Source organism: Arvicola amphibius, chromosome 12, assembly GCF_903992535.2.
Source record: "Arvicola amphibius chromosome 12, mArvAmp1.2, whole genome shotgun sequence".
Taxonomy (NCBI): domain Eukaryota; kingdom Metazoa; phylum Chordata; class Mammalia; order Rodentia; family Cricetidae; genus Arvicola; species Arvicola amphibius.
In genome coordinates this window covers 123,206,225-123,222,998 of record NC_052058.2, presented here as the reverse complement: position 1 = coordinate 123,222,998, position 16,774 = coordinate 123,206,225, and the positions used below count along the sequence as shown (strand labels likewise).

General features: G+C 52.9%; 2 protein-coding genes across 2 annotated transcripts in view; both read left to right on the top strand.

The window, feature by feature from the left end:
- Positions 1-3,205, top strand: part of Abcc8 (ATP binding cassette subfamily C member 8) — a 69,495-nt gene extending 66,290 nt beyond the window's left edge. Inside the window, exons 34-38 of the mRNA XM_038313551.1 lie at positions 1,248-1,326; positions 1,532-1,640; positions 1,881-1,984; positions 2,631-2,764; positions 3,037-3,205. Of these exons, the coding sequence (XP_038169479.1) occupies positions 1,248-1,326; positions 1,532-1,640; positions 1,881-1,984; positions 2,631-2,764; positions 3,037-3,198 (588 nt within the window). The 3' untranslated portion in view covers positions 3,199-3,205. The remainder of the gene's footprint in view (positions 1-1,247; positions 1,327-1,531; positions 1,641-1,880; positions 1,985-2,630; positions 2,765-3,036) is intronic.
- A 4,758-nt stretch (positions 3,206-7,963) lies between these two features.
- Kcnj11 (potassium inwardly rectifying channel subfamily J member 11) lies at positions 7,964-9,136 on the top strand. Its single transcript, XM_038314127.1, has one exon. It carries the CDS (start codon positions 7,964-7,966, stop codon positions 9,134-9,136), a length of 1,173 nt encoding a protein of 390 aa, XP_038170055.1.
- Positions 9,137-16,774: the final 7,638 nt, after the last annotated feature.

Sequence of the window (16,774 nt, the reverse complement as noted above, 5' to 3'; positions counted from 1 at the left end):
CTATCCTCATTCAGCCCATCTCTGCTGTGTCCCTCCTTCTCTGCCCTTGTCTCTCTGTCCCTCTTTGTGTCCTTTTGCCTTACTGTCATTGCCTTGGGCAGTATCTCTACCCCTGCCTGTCTCCTCCCCTTTGGCCCTTCTGTGTCACTTTGGTCTCTGTATCAGTCCTTTATGTAAGTTCTCTTAGGACCCGAGAACCAGGAAGCAGTAGGATCAGGCATGGCCCTACTGCTGGTGGAGAAGCAAATACATCCCCACACATCACACTCACCATCCCACATCGTCCTGCCCTTGCACATGGGGGCACATTGGGGCCTTCCCTCCTGGACCGCTGCCAAACAAGATGCAGGTCTTCCCTGCAGACCCATTCCTAGGCCTGCACAACTAGCCATCTCTACCTGCACTCTACTCTTGGGTCCCCCAGAGAGCCCCCTCTGAACCACCATAGGAAGCAAGCTTGACCCTGGCTCCAGCCTGGCCAAAGAGAAGCTGGTCAGAAAACCAAGACAAGAGGAGATGCCATGACCTCCATACCAGCACACACCTCACGGTCACAACACTGTGACTTCCTCCACCTATACATGCCCAGGGCCACAGTGCTGTGACCTCCCACATCCCCACATACCCCAATAACCCAGGGTTACAGTGCTGTGACCTCCCACACCATGCATACCCCAGGGCCACAGTGCTGTGTCCTCCCACACCTTGCATCCCCCAGAGCCACAGTGCTGTGACCTCCCACACCTGTTCATCCCCTCAGTGCCACAGTGCTGTGACCCCCCACACCTGTTCATCCCCCCAGGGCCACAGTGCTGTGACCTCCCACACCTGTTCATCCCCCCAGGGCCACAGTGCTGTGACCTCCCACACCTGTTCATCCCCCCAGGGCCACAGTGCTGTGACCTCCCACACCTGTTCATCCCCCCAGGGCCACAGTGCTGTGACCTCCCACACCTGTTCATCCCCTCAGTGCCACAGTGCTGTGACCTCCCCCACCTTGCATCCCCCAGGGCCATAGTGCTGTGACCTCCCACATCTGTTCATCCCCCAGGGCCACAGTGCTGTGTCCTCCCACACCTTGCATGCCCCAGAGCCACAGTGCTGTGACCTTCCACATCCCCGCATACCCCAGGGACACAGTGCTGTGACCTCCCACACCCGTGCATACCCCAGGGCCACAGTGCTGTGACCTCCCACACCCGTGCATACCCCAGGGCCACAGGGTGCTCCTGCTTCTCTGCTTCCAGATTGGGATCTGCGGCCGCACAGGCAGCGGGAAGTCCTCCTTTTCTCTGGCCTTTTTCCGAATGGTGGATATGTTTGAAGGTGATTTGTGTGTTAGCTGCCACACGTGTGCCCACAGTCACCAAGCAAGACCTCAGTCCTGGCCTCTAGTTGGGATGTCACAGGAAACCCCATGACAGTCATTGCCTTTCGGGATCCTCGCTGGGATCCGTGTCCCAGGCTGAATCCGTGCCCAGCACCACTCCTACCCTGGTGGCACATGACCTATGACATCATCACCATACAGGGCGCATCATCATTGATGGCATTGACATCGCCAAGCTGCCGTTGCACACACTACGCTCACGCCTGTCCATCATTCTGCAGGACCCTGTCCTCTTCAGTGGCACCATCAGGTGAGAGCCCCGGGCCAGCCTTGCTCTCTGAGCACAGGTGGGAGTCCCCAGAAGGCCGCCTTCACTAGGCTTAAGAGGGTGCTTTTGGCTCCCCCACACCAGCTCTTCCAAGTGCTCTACTCACTGCCACCTCCTCAGTGCACCCCTCCTGCACCAGGTTGTCAGTCCCCAGTCACAAGCCCTACTCTGGGGATGAAGGCAGAACCCTGCTCCCTGAGGGCTCTCTGTGCCTCCCCCCAGATTCAACCTGGACCCCGAGAAGAAATGCTCAGACAACACACTGTGGGAGGCTCTGGAGATCGCCCAGCTGAAGCTGGTGGTGAAGGCGCTGCCAGGAGGCCTGGGTGACTGCTCCTTGCGCAGATGGGTTTGCGGGGGAAACTTCACACCCATGGCTAAGATGAGCCCCCAGTTTGGAGCCCTGAATCTAGCTAGAACTCAGTGACCATGTAGCCCCACCTTTCACCATACTGGGTTCAAAGGTTAAACAATTCGCCTCTGATCATACAACTCACCTTGCTCAGAGTCTAGCACAGGGGACATTCAGGGTCCCTGGGAGATATGGAGCAAGTCCGCCATACCACAGTGTATCTCTAGCCCTGTTTTGCCTGTCCATCCGCCCTGGGGAGGAGTCACTGTGGACATAGATAAAAGACAGGCGTCATACAGCCTATTGGCAGGATGCTGCTCCAGTTCCGGATCAGTCAGAGCCACGGTGTAGGTACCGTGGGGCTAGACAAGCTTTGGCGTCACTGTTTCAACCTTCTGGCCCAGGCTTCAGGATTGCCCAGGGCCAGCAGTGCGCTGCCCCAGGATGGCCACTGCACATCATATCCATGCAGATGGATGCCCTCTTGTATCGGCTGCATCATCCCTGCACACACCCTGACACAGCCGCATCCGTGGGCCCTGTACATGTGCTCCTTACATCTCACAAGCCATGGGGCTACTGTATTCGCAGCCAGAACTAACTTGGTTCTGCCTCTCCAGACGCCATCATCACAGAAGGAGGGGAGAATTTTAGCCAAGGCCAGAGGCAGCTGTTCTGCCTGGCTAGGGCCTTTGTGAGGAAGACCAGCATCTTTATCATGGATGAAGCAACTGCCTCCATCGACATGGCTACGGTTGGTCCTGGGATGGCATGTCAGGGAGCAGCTGGCATAGAGTGGTCCCTAGCCTCAAGTTGACATTTAATTCATATCAAGGGGTATGTGGCAAAAGCAAGTTCAGCCCTTGAGTGTTGAGAACCTGGTCAGTCCTCTGGGACTGACCAGAGAGAAGATGGGCATAGAATTAGGAGCTGGGGTGAATGGGAACGGGACCCCATGTTCCCAGAGCCATCCCAGATCCCATCCACAGAGCAGATGAATCACTAGCTACCACCTCCACCTGACAGGAAAACATCCTCCAGAAAGTGGTGATGACAGCCTTCGCAGACCGCACTGTGGTCACCATTGCGGTAAGGGGCCACTGTGTGTGGTGGAAAGGTCGCCTTTGGGAGTGTCACCAGTGGACTCGTTCCTGTAGGCAGGGAAAGACCCTAGAGTCCTCACAGTGAGTCCAGAGAGCTGGCAGAAGGGCAGAGCAGAATGTTGGGGTGTCGAGATTTACTCTTTTACTTGCCTCAGGCCTTGTCCCTATTTCTCTGGATTCCAAGAGAGACTGTTCCCTAAAGCCCTGTGAGCTAGGCTGGGGTTGCTTCTCATTGAAAATGAGGGCCTGGAGATGGAGTCTGTAAGTCTTGAGGATGGGAGGTGGGGGCCGAGCTAAGGTTTTATGGAGGAGAGAAGGGTAGAGGGTTTGGATCAAGGCCACCCCAGTTTGGAAGCACCGCCTCAGACAGGAGACAGACAGGGTTGTGGAGAATGCTTTCCTGGCAGGTGTGCAGCCTTGAGTTCAGTCCCCAGCACTGCAGGAACGGGACATGGTGCTAACACTGTGATCCCAGCACTCAGGAATGGAGAACAAAAGTTCAAACTTATCCTTGGCTACATAGTTAGCCTCAGGTCTGTCAGAACTACATGAAAAAAGAAGTGGTGGCCGGGCAGAGGCATAGCGGCCTCCTCCGGGCTGGGGGAGGACAGGGTTCCTCCGCTGTCCCGCCCGCCACACACACCAGCCCCTCCTGTTCACCCAGCACCGTGTGCACACCATCCTAAGTGCAGACCTGGTGATGGTCCTGAAGAGGGGTGCTATCCTGGAGTTTGACAAGCCGGAGACACTTCTCAACCAAAAGGACAGCGTATTCGCCTCCTTTGTCCGTGCGGACAAGTGACTTGCTGGCGCCAAAGTGCCACCCCACGCCCCACTAGCCTGCCTAGGATTTCTAAGTGTAAAACATTTGTAAATAAATTAATTATTTGCTACTGGAGGCCTTGGCTCTATGGGGGGGGGGCAACAGTACCCCGTGGGTGCAAGAAATCAGCCAGCCTTTGGAACCGAGCAGACTTGAAGATGCCATGCGAACAGAGGCAAAAATCATGTTTCTGATCTGTATCAGGCAGTTCCAGCTGCCATAACAAAATGCCACAGTCTGGGTGGCTTTTCGCAGAAAAATGTATCTCTCCCTATCCTGGAGGCTGAGAGTCAAGACCAAGGTGCTTTGGTTTCTCCTGGGACGTTGTTCCTCGAAGTCCCTAGTCATACTGAATTAGCTCCTACCACAACCTCACTGAACCTTAATTATCTCCTCATGGCCCCAAATAAATGTAACTGAGAACGGTATCTTAATTTAGGGATGGAATTCAGTCCACAGCAAGGGGGGTAACGGCTCAGTGGCAGCCCCATCAGATAAAGGAGCAGGTCGCCATCCAACGGTACTCTACTGCTCACCTGGGTTATAATGGTGGGGTCTGGCACCCAGCATCTCCTCCAACAGGAACAGCATGGCTTTAACAAGAACTTGAATTCACTGTGATCACGAGACTGGAGGAATGCTTCTCCAGGTGTGTGACATCAGGATGGTGCCTCCATTTCTGAATGCTATTTCCCTCGTGTCTGATGACAGACGGCTAGTAGTAGCTTGAGCTTACACCCTGTCCTGGAGCCACCAGGAGGAAAATGAGGTGTTCTTCCCCAATATGCCAGTGAAGCCCTAGACCCGAATCTCAGGGCCTCACCTGGTCACACCCTCACCCCCACCCAGTCATTTGGTAGAGTTCTGGAATACTCTGCTTGCTAGGCCAGGATCTCAAGCCACTATCTCCGCCTCCCTCCTCCACCCACAAGCATTCAGAAGTGGGAGAAGGGTGGTCCCTGAGCCATCCCTGTACAAGTCAGCCAGGTGGTGGCTCAAAGATGCCAGGGACTAGACACCAGGAGACCAAAACAACAGCTTGTCCCAACCCTGTTGGCACCAAGAAATGGCAGGTGCTCATTTACATACATTTGGTTATAATTTGCATCCCGCCTGCTTATCGCCTCATTGACTTATGAGACTCTGGGGTTGCAGAGCTAGGCCTTCATCTCTCAGGACTGCAGGAGGGCCAGAGCTCTACAACATAAGGAAAGTTCATCGGTCACCAGAGGGAGCCCGGCAAGGCTGAAGTGCCCAGAGCCAGAGTAACTCAATCAGGGAGAGCTCAGCCTGGCAGGCTGCCTGGGAAAGGCAGGATTCGTGCTGGGTGTAAGAGGGAAGAAATTAGATAATCAGAAAGACGGGTGGAGAGAGAGGTGGGGATCACGCAGCAGGAGTGACAGTGGAAGTAGGCGTGCCATGTGGTTCATGTGGGGTATGGCGGGATAAGGCGGTAGGGAGGCATCAAAGACCCTTAATCCTAGGGCATGTGGGTGGGATAGGCTTCTGGGGGAAAGAACTGGACAAGTACAGTGTTTGGGGAGATGGCTATGAGCAACAGGGAATCAGAGAAGGCAGAGCCCTTTGAGTAGCCTCCTATCTCCTGGGGTAGGGATTAGCTAAGGGCATATGGAAGGGCAGGGCCTGCCTTGCCAGCCCTAAGAGGCCTCTGTGGGACCAGCAGTTCCTTCCACTCGGGACTTCCAGGAGCAGACACAGGGAGGGATAAGGGGCTCTGCTCTGCCAGGGAAGGACTCACACCACAAGGAAGCAGCAGAGGAAGAGCATGCCCAAGGCCATCCTGGTTCAGATCCCTCTGCGATGATCTAATTAATGGCCCACCAGCTCAGACTTGTATCTTTCCACCATGTGGGCCATATCCGGTCACTATGATCAGAACAGACTCTTGCATATGCCCATCAAAGCCTGCTCCTGCTCCACCCTATCCTGGTACTACCTACTGGGCTAAGCAAGCCTACCTGTGATGCCTCCTTTCCCTCAGGGACTTCTGAAAGATAGCCAAAGTTGCCGGAGTTCTCCAAGGGTTCTTTTTTGATGGATAAATGTTGAAGTGGCCTCAGATTTCCCGTTTAACTGTGTCCTTGGACTTCCTAGTTTCTATTCAACTTGTTTGATGTTCTCTGCCTTCGGTAATAATGCCCAATTAGTATAGTATTGATCTCACTCTTTGTAACAGGGACCACTCAACCTATAGGTGGAATTGGAGAGATAGAAGACAACTCTCTCTCTGAACGACCCCTACTCAATATGGAAATGTTCCGTAGTATCCCGAATTCCCAGTACCACTGTTACTCTAGCCCCTGCCTCAGATCCTCACTCAAATCACAAAAGGGGCTGGGTTTGTCTTAAAGGATCTGAACCCCAGAACATACCATTGCATTACAGGTGACCCAACAGCCTTCAGGGACTGCTCTATAGTGACATCGGCAAGGGAAACATAACCACTTTTCTTGACAATAACATCAGTCACCCCCTCTGCTCAAGCTCCTTAGGCCCAGATTCCAACACCACCCATGGTTAAAGGGGAAGAAATCAGGGTGAAAGTGTACAGAGTACAAAGCAAATGCAGCAGTCCTCTTAAAATTCAGGGGTGGTAGCCACTGCCCCTGCAATCCTAGTACTCTGGCAGTGGAAGCAGGAGGATCAGAAGTTCAAGGTTATCCTCTGTTAGATAGCAAGTGTGAAGTCACCTTGTCTACTAGAAATCCTGTCTCAAATAAGTGAACAGACAAATAAACAAACTAACAAACAAATGTAGGATCAAGAATAACTCTTAAATGGAAGAATAGTTAGTTGAGGAGTCCTGAGGCTATTGTTTTATCTCATCCTAGCCTCAGGATTGAATCAATCACTCTCACGGCCTTCTTTCCCTGGGAATCAAGTGCTGTGTGAGAGACAGGTAAGAGCCAACTGCGGACTGGGGAAAATAGAAGTCAGGGCTCCAGGAACTCCTGAGCCAGACTAAGAGAATTTCACAAAAGGAACGTCTTTAGAAGACTTTTCCACTTGAAGAAAGTGCTATAGACTGGCTGAGGATGGCAGCAGGCGAGGGTGGGGCGAGAATCCTCTGTGGGCGGGGCTTATGCCCAGGCCTGCCCCAGTCCTCCGCTCGGGAGCCGATCTGGCGCCCCCTGGCGGCGGAGTCTGCACTTGCTCTCGGGAGCCCCCCGCCCGCAGCCTTCCACCCCCACCTCGCATGGGTCGGCGCCCGAAGACCGGCTCGCAGACAGACACAAGCCCTGGAAGCCGGCCGGGAGTGAGCACCGGAGTGGGAGGGGGCTGGGAGGTGGCCGCGGCTTGAGCGGCAGGAGCAGGTGCGGCGGCGACAGGCGGGGCGGGGACGGAGCGGCGGGGAACTCGGGCGGGCGGCAGGGCAGCAGGGAGGCCGCGACACGGAGCTAGTGGGGCCTGGGCGGTGGAGGGCGAGGGGATCCCGAGCGCAGCTGGTGGCGGGGTGACTCGAAGGGCGCGGGATCCCAAGGAGACAGAGAGGACGAGAGCTAGAGAAGGATCGGGAGAGCGGCGGGGGCGCTAGGGGAGAGGTGGGGTGGGGAGTCAGGGAACACACCTGGAGGGGAGACTGGGTCAAGAAGTGAAGCTGGAGTCTGGAGGGGACAGAGTGGGTGAGACCAGAGAACAGCGGGGATCGAGTGAGGGCTGGAGGTGGTAAGTCCTGAGGTGGTTTGAGAAGAAAGGCTCAGCCAGGGAAAGGGAGTTCAGGGTAGGTTCAGGGGTGGTGGTAGATAGCTTAGCGGGGATCCAGGGCCAGGTAGGGAGCAGGCTGGTTTGTGGGTTCAGTAAGCAAGGAGCAGGTGGAGCTAGCATTTGAAACTGGTGTAAAGAGAAGCAGGACCCAGCTGGGGGCATTTCAGGCAAGAGGTTGGTACAAGCTTAGGGTAGCCCAAGGAGGAGAGAGCTCAAAGAGGGGATCCCACAAAGAGACCATAGGCAAGGTCAGTGTAGTGCTCCCCCATGGGGGAAGCCCCTTCCTGGGGCCAACGGAGCCATGCTGTCCCGAAAGGGCATTATCCCTGAGGAATACGTGCTGACCCGTCTGGCAGAGGACCCTACAGAGCCCAGGTATCGTGCTCGGGAAAGGAGGGCCCGCTTCGTGTCCAAGAAAGGCAACTGCAACGTCGCCCACAAGAACATTCGAGAGCAGGGCCGCTTCCTGCAGGATGTGTTCACCACGCTGGTGGACCTCAAATGGCCCCACACGCTGCTCATTTTCACCATGTCCTTCCTGTGCAGCTGGCTGCTCTTCGCCATGGTCTGGTGGCTCATTGCCTTCTCCCACGGTGACCTGGCCCCCGGAGAGGGCACCACTGTGCCCTGCGTCACAAGCATCCACTCCTTTTCGTCTGCCTTCCTCTTCTCCATCGAGGTCCAGGTGACTATTGGTTTCGGCGGGCGCATGGTGACAGAGGAATGTCCTCTGGCCATCCTGATTCTCATTGTACAGAATATCGTAGGGCTAATGATCAATGCCATCATGCTGGGCTGCATCTTCATGAAGACGGCGCAGGCCCATCGGAGAGCAGAAACCCTCATCTTCAGCAAGCATGCTGTGATCACCCTGCGACATGGCCGCCTCTGCTTCATGCTTCGCGTGGGGGATCTCCGAAAGAGCATGATCATCAGCGCCACCATCCACATGCAGGTGGTGCGCAAGACCACCAGCCCTGAGGGTGAGGTCGTGCCTCTCCACCAGGTGGACATCCCCATGGAGAATGGCGTGGGTGGCAACAGCATCTTCCTGGTGGCCCCGCTCATCATCTACCACGTCATCGACTCCAACAGCCCTCTCTACGACCTGGCTCCTAGTGACCTGCACCACCACCAAGACCTGGAGATCATTGTCATTCTGGAAGGCGTGGTAGAAACTACAGGCATTACCACACAGGCCCGCACCTCCTACCTAGCTGACGAGATTCTATGGGGGCAGCGCTTTGTTCCCATTGTGGCCGAGGAGGACGGCCGATATTCTGTGGACTACTCCAAATTTGGTAACACCGTTAAAGTGCCCACACCACTCTGCACAGCTCGCCAACTTGATGAGGACCGCAGCCTGCTGGATGCTCTGACTCTCGCCTCAGCACGAGGGCCCCTGCGCAAGCGCAGTGTAGCTGTGGCGAAGGCCAAGCCCAAGTTTAGCATCTCTCCGGATTCCCTGTCCTAAATTGCAGTCCCTCGGGCCCCCACTCACTTATGTGGGCACATGGAGAGTAAAATATGGTATGTAGAGTGGATGGGGTGCGAGCCCCTTGGCCAGGTGAGGGTCTGCTGTGTGACAAGACCCTCCTCGGCTCAGCCTCCCTGCTGCTGTGTGCCCAGGGTGTTACAAGGCACTTGTCACTATGCTATTTCTGGCCCCAGCAGGAGCCTGTACCGGGTTATTTTTGTTCCTGCTCCTCCCAGGCCCAGCTCAGGACCGGCTTTACCCCGTCTTTCTGCCCAGCATTGGGGAGGCTATAGAATGTTCAGGGCTCCCAAAGCTAAGGTCTCAAAGCCAGTGTTGGCCCTTCACGATTCATCCTGCCACAAGCAGACAGGTAACTGGGGGAAAGCGACCCCCAAGTTGGGCATCTACTGTTGTTTTTGTAGCCACTAAGAAATACCTGGCCAGGTCCCAGCCCTATTCATGCCTTGTAAAAGTGATGGCTGAAGAATCCTGCCAGTAAGAGGAGGAGGCCTGGGTGAGAGCACAGGCGCTGAGGGGCCCACACAGGCAGGGCAGGGCAGGGCACGGTTACCCGGCTGCCCTCCACAGGGCCACTGCTGCCAGAAGGGGACAAAGCAGGGGGAAAATGACTGGAGATCTTGTGTCCCACCTACTGCCTCATTTTGTCCCCACCCTGAGAGGCTGGGAAGTGGGGTGCTGGGCAAACCCTGATATGCTGAGAAGGGTCCTGTGCCTGCCATACAAGATGCAGTCCAGGCAAAACTCACTCCTGGCTCCCCACGGGTAGCTGTGAGTCACTGTTTCTGGAGGATGCTGGTGGGTAGGGATGGCTTATCTCACTTGCTAGAAAAAGAAATATTGGAAAGTTCAGTGGTGAGGGAAGAGAGCTCCCCGAGGCAAGGCCCTTGGGCTTGACCTGAGCCTTGGTTCTCCGAGCAGGGCCATGTGTCCTTGCCCAGAACTCTACTGCCCCATTCCCAATAAAGCCTCCCGCCTGCGGCCTGAACTTGGGGCTTTTCTTGGGGGGAAGCAGAGGGCATGCTGCTGGAAAAAAGGGGGCACTGCCAGCGTCTGCCACCCGACATGCCCCTGGCAGGGAGGCCAGGAAAGCAGGCTCTTCTTCCCTCACCTCAGGAGGACTTCATCCTTCCCCCTTAGGCTCCTCCTCCCACCAATCAGTCTGTCTGGCCATCTTAGCCGGTTGACCTCCACCAGACATCATAAGTGAGGGCCTGGCCTCCCTCCTGAGACTCTGCTGGGGGCTGAAGTGCCCACAGGGAGGGGCAGAGAGGTGTGGGCTCTAACTAGGGTATTGTTCAGCTCATATCCTGAATCCCCGTGTATGAGTTTGTTCTCGGTTGTCTCATCCATGTTAACAGTCCCTACCTCAGTGAGTTGACTCGGAGCAGGTGGAAAAGCACATGTAACATGCTTCAGAAGTGCCGATTCATAACAAGTATTCAATAAAATGCTAACTCTTGTGATTGCTGCTGAACTAGCTACGTGATGGGAAAGCTCACTAAAAGTATGTTACGACAAAAAGGTGTTTTTTTCCACTGCCTCTCGGTGATGCGTTGCTCTGCCTGGTCTCACTCCCTGCATGGTGCCCCTCCCAGTTCATATCTGGGCTTCAGGGCTGGTGTCCTTGTCTCTGCCCCCCTCACCGCTGTCCACCTGCCTGTCACCATAGCCATAGCCCCCCAAGTGGGTAGAGTTGTGATCGTCACTACGGTGTGGAATGGTTTGTAGCTCCCTATCTCCACATCAAGAATGGTCTCCTCTGCTGATAGTCATAAAACCCCCAGCCCAATAATTCTTCTTGACCGTCCCTGGAGAGAGATGCCCTTCTCTCCTCTGTGACATGGGCCATCTTCTTTGCCCGTGTTTAAGGGTCTTCCTCCCTATCCCTAAATTTATGTCTCCTCCAGGTCAGTGCCACGTCGGCATCTGGAACTAAGTAGCTGCTCAGTGAAAGAATGAATGATGGGCAGATGGGCTGTGCACACGACCACAACCCAGGGCTACAGGTAGAGCGACGCTAAAGATGGCTGCCCCTAGATCAGGGAGGATCTGCCTCAGAATACTCCAGAGGCAGGGGTGGGTGAGCCAGGGAAGTTGCTGCTACCAATCTCCTAGCCCTCTTCCCTTCACACACAGTCCCCAGGGCCGATTCCACCTCAGCAGAACTAGCTTTTTCCAGTTTAGAGAGAAGGTGTGGTGGGGGAAGCCCCCTCAGAGCTGGGATCTACCAATCAGGTGTAGCCTCCAACTGGGACTCGTCTAGTTATGCCTAAGGCCACAGGGAGGAGCTAGAGTCACTTGCGAAATCTGCTGAATAGCAGCAGCCTAGGTGACCCTTCCAAATAACCTTCCTTCCAACTGCCTGATAAGCGGCTGGTGACAGCCCGAAGCCTGTAGAAATGAGGCTATGGTGCCACCTGCTGGCTACAGGGAAGACCTACAAAAGGCCAGAAAATCTGTGCTGCTGGTCTTGATTTCCACTATTAGAGATCCCAAGCTTTAAAGTTTAGCTCAGAGAGAAACTAGAAAACTCAAGTCTTGAAGAGATAGCCAGCCAGTATTGCTATTTAAGAATTAGAGGGGAAATGTGCTCAGGGAAGCCTGGAACTCCCATATTTGAAAGTGGTAGCAGGACCACTCTGTTAAGTGACAGTTTCAGTTATGCCCAAAGTACCCACGACAGCACAGGGACCTCACTGGCCTATACTCCACTTGCATGGACACCCGTCCATCTCTCTTGCCTTTAATTCTACTGTGTGACAAGTCAAGCAGCGATAGTGCATTCTGGGGCGGGGCACATACCACCCCTTGGTCCCCAACTCAGCATGCGAGTGACATTTCCAGAGCATCAGGTCTGACTTCCACAGGGGAGGAGAGCCACGCTGCTCTCTTCTCCTTGGGGACTGTTTGTTGGTCTGGAAATGAACTTGCAAAGCAAACTGGAAACCCATTCGGGTCTGACACCTGGGGATGGACATCTCCAGGGGATGTCCCTTCTGAGATGACACCCAAGCTTACACAGGACCCTCTCTCCCCTTGCAGATTTGTCATTCACCTGGCTTCCTTCCTAACACCTTCCCTGGGCAGTTTCTTGTCACCAGGGGGAGGCATCCACGGCTAACCACAGGTCTTAGTGTCCCCTCCCAAAGTCTTAAAATCGTACAGCTTGAGTTTTATCAATGCATGCAGGTGACTGAGAAAGACGACGTGAATTCTGCACATCCACTGTGTCCTCACATCCCCAGAGTGCTGTGGGTCTGAAGAACGACAGGTCTATCCCTGCTCTAAAGGAGAGCGGGAGCAAGAACAGTAAGAGTGGAGCCAGAGACCAGGGCAGGGATCTAGACTGGCAGCCTCTCTACTGGGCCCCCCTGCCTGGGGCACTGCACACGCTCACAGGAAGGGAAATGGTTCCTGGGGCACCGCGTGCGCTCACAGGAAAGGAAATGGGGTCCTGCTATGCTCCATTCTCCTCCCACTCTTGGCAGGCCCAGTTCTGAAGTGAAGTGAGTCCAGGGTGTGATCTGTCTGTCACCTCAACTTGATTTTTTCTAGGTCCTGGTGGTAATGAACTGAATGTTAGATCCTGGGTCTGGCCCTGCCCATTTCAGCCTCCCTGACGTCAGAGATAGAACATGCCTCTGTAATCCTCACTGCCTCGGAGATCTGACAAGTGCCACCACAATGAATTAGTTCTGACTTCCTCAAAAGAAGTGTGCTGGGTTCCCCTAGAAGCCAAGGGCTGTGGTGAACATCACATATCAAGGACACACGTTAAATAAATCCTTCCTCAACCACAGAGCAACCAGGGACAAATAGCCTGCAACTACATCCTATGAGCTACTTAAGTGACATGGGGCCTTGTTCATTTCTCAGAAATAAGAGAGAGGAGTTTCACTTTGTCTCTTCCTCCTCACCGGGCTGTTTGTCTGCCTATGGCATCAATAATCCCTCTAATAACTCTTTCCCTCTGAAGTGTGGCCCAACTCAGCACCTCCCAGAGACCACGGGATTCAAGTGCATCTGCGCTCCACGACCCACTTGAGGCTCAGCCTGTACAGGTCAGCACCAGCAGCTCTCTTCCACCGCTGGTGAAAGGTTAACTCTCTTATGTTAGCTCTGAGCCTCCCCACCCTGAAGCCACCTCATTTGCTGCAATGCAAGTGCGCCTCGAACTCCCAGACCATTGTCCTGCAGTCAGAGTCAACCAGAATCGGCGGAGCTCTACCTGCCTGATATTTATCTCCATTTGGTCAATTCCAGCTCTGGTCAGATGACATTATAACTGGAGGAGGAGGTGAGGTATTTCATGGTAACTAAGAGAGAAACAAACACCCGCCATACACTATTAGGACAGTTTGCTCGGGGTCCACTTCCTGCTAAGCCCTTAGTTTCCCATCTGTCTTGGGGTAGCGTGCAAATCATCTTACTATAGAATTCTTACTCTACTGTGTGCCTTCATGACCTATTATGAGTCATCAAGAAAGCCCACCCAGAGAGCAATTTGAAATCAGCTAAGAATCTGTTCTCCACAGTCTTCAGATAAAAAACTACCACTGTCCACCCTGAGGTGGTCAGGAACGAGCCGAGTCCTCCGTGGAGTTCTTTAGTCTCTGCTGTGTCACTGGGGCCTCGGTGAAGCAGCCACAGAGGTAGAGTCAGAAGTACATGTGCTTCAGGGGTGATTCTTTGGAAGATACAGAGCAGAGCAGGCGGGAGGGAGGCTTTTGGCTCACAGTACAGTCTGCTGAATGGAGAGGAGGAAGGAACTAGGAGAGATCGAGTAGGAAGAGCCTCAATCTCTTGGAGAGAGACACTGCCCCAACAGAGAACTCCTGTTTTACTCAGTCAGGCTGGAGCTATTCAGGGAGAGAACATTAGCTAAAATGCTGCCCTGGCTCCTTGGAAGGATGTCAGCTGACTACAGTACCCAGGGCAGACACTCTCTCAGCAGGGACCTTGCAGCTTCACCCGCCTCTATCACATTGCTCTTGGTAACGGTCAGCTTCCTGAGAACTGTATCAGTCAGTTTTTGCTATGTAACAAGCAAACCTAACAGAGGCCCAATAAAATAAGTATTTCTTAGAAAAAAAATTCTCCTGAAATTTATAAGGAAGTACTAAAGACCCAGAAAAGCCAAAACAATCCCAAGCAAAAGGGGAATCCTGGGGGAGTCATAATATCTGATTTTACATTGCACTGTAGATTCATAGTAGCAAAACCAGCACGCTATTGGCACACTGAGATGGAGCTGGAGAGGGCCCGGAAAAAAGCCCACACAGCCATAGTACCTGATTCTCAACAAAGGCATCACAAATATATGCAGAAGAAAAGACAGACTCTTCATCACACGATGTGGGGAAACTGGGTATCCGTATGTGAAGAATGGAGAGTCCCCATCCCTGTATCTCACGTTGCACAAACACCAACTCACAAGAAGACTTTAATGTAAGGTGTGGGGAGCTGAAACTCTTAGAGGAAAGCAAGAGAGTGAAATAGACACACGATCTGGAAAGACTCCAGTGCCTTGGGAACACCAATAACTGGGAAGCCGAGTGTAGCGAGCTGAAAGCCTTCTGCGTAGCAAGGAAAACAACACCCTGAAGACAGCCTGCAGAATGGAAAGAAATCTTCAAAGCCAGTCACATGACAGGGAATTAACATATAGACTATATGAAGAACCCAGAGGAATAAGCAGAAGAACAAGCATTTCTTTCAGTGATGCACACATCAATAGAATAACCAGTTCTCAAGTGCGGTGCACGGAAGGCTTGTGGCTCATGACTGCAATCGCAGCACTTGGAGGCTGAAGCGGGAAGATTACTGTAAGATTAAGGCTAGCCTGGGCTACAGGGCGAGGCTACATCTCAAGACCCAAACAGCATCAACAACAAAATCACAAATCACCTATATATAAGAAAAACGGGTCCAGTGTTAGGAGTCAGTGGATAATGGCACCTGCCGCCAAGGCTCACAACTTGAGTTTGGTCCCTAGGACCCATCTGGTGGGAGGTGAATGCCAACTCCTTCAAGTGGCCTTCACATGCGTGCCATGATATGTGCACAGCCATATGTATGTATAAATAAGTGTAATGTAAGAATTTCTAATATACGGAAAAAGATTCAACATGTTCCTGTCAGGAAAATGCAGTCGACCAAGATCACATCTTGCCCCATCTTGGGCACAATGGTTGTCACCAGGCTTTGAAGCTGTGGTGGCTAGTTTTGGTTGTCAACTTGACTGCATCTGGAATTAACTAAAACCCCCAAATGGAGAAGCACACCTGTAAGGGACATTTGCCTCATTTGAAGATGCATTTCTAATCAGGATCTCTGAGAAGGGAAGACACGCCTTTTACCCAGATCTTTGGAGTTGGATGACCCACCTCTAATCTGGGCCACCCCATCTTCTGGGAGCCTGTCTAAAGACACAAAAAAGGAAACTTTGCTCTGGGCCTGCTTGCATTTGCCTCAGTAGCAAGTCCATTCCTGCACTGGCAAGAGAGCCTGCTTCTTTGGGATTACAGTGTATCTGAAGACTGGATGAGACATCTAGCCTCATGGACTGAAGAAGTCCTGGATTCTTGGATCTTCTATTCTTCGGCAGCCATTGTTAGATTAGCTGGACCACAGCCTGTAAGCCATTCTAATAAATCTCATATATATGTATATATACGTATATATACACGTATATATACATATATATGTATTCAAATTTATATGGAGAGAGAGAGAAAGAGAGAGAGAGAGAGAGAGAGAGAGAGAGAGAGAGAGAGAGAGAGAGAGAGAGAGAGAGAGAGAGATATTCATTCTATAAGTTCTGTTATTCAACTGATCTGGGGAATTTGAGTAATACAGAAGGCTTTCAGTTTGACTAATACAGTAGCACACCATGTAATCCCAGTGTTCGGGAGGTAGATCAAGAGTTCCAAGTCATTTTCAGCTGTCTAACAAATTTGAAGCCAGTCTGTGCTACATGTCATCCTATCTCAAGAAATAAAAAGAAAGTGGAGGGAGGGAAATAGGAAGGAAGGAAGAGAGGGAGGGAGGGAGGGAGGGAGAAAGGAAATGTTGACGTTAGTGGGTAGAAATATGGTACAACTAGTGGAAATCTGTACGAGATTTCTTTAAAAACAAAACAAACAGACAGACAGACAACCTAAAAGCAGAAGTACCATAGAAGCCAGCTGTGCAACCCCTGGGTGTACATCCAATGGAACTCAAGTCACTCTAAGAATATCTACGCCCTATACCCCACCCTGTCTACTGCAGTATTCAACACAGTCAACTCAGGAGACACACTAGGTGCTCGTCGGTGGAGCCAGGGTAAAGGAATGATGGCGCAGGGGATGGCAGGATGGCTGCTCTTCAGATGAGTCTGGCATCCTTCATTTAATCACATTTGCAAACACCCTTTATCACATGAGCCCACATTCCCAAGTTATACATTTGTGGTCATAGTCCCATCCATGCAGGACATATCTCCTTGTGAGGCTGGCCCACCTCCCTTTCCCCCTAGAACTTCTGTGTTCTAGGCCCTGTCCCTGAGATCTGGGGCCTCAAGTGACCCTGGAGAGTCAGGCAGGAATGGGAGGTAGTAGGATCTTGCTGGAG

Excerpts from the sequence above, each read along its gene's own strand:
- Kcnj11 (XM_038314127.1), top strand. The coding sequence starts at position 7,964 with ATGCTGTCCCGAAAGGGCATTATCCCTGAGGAATACGTGCTGACCCGT.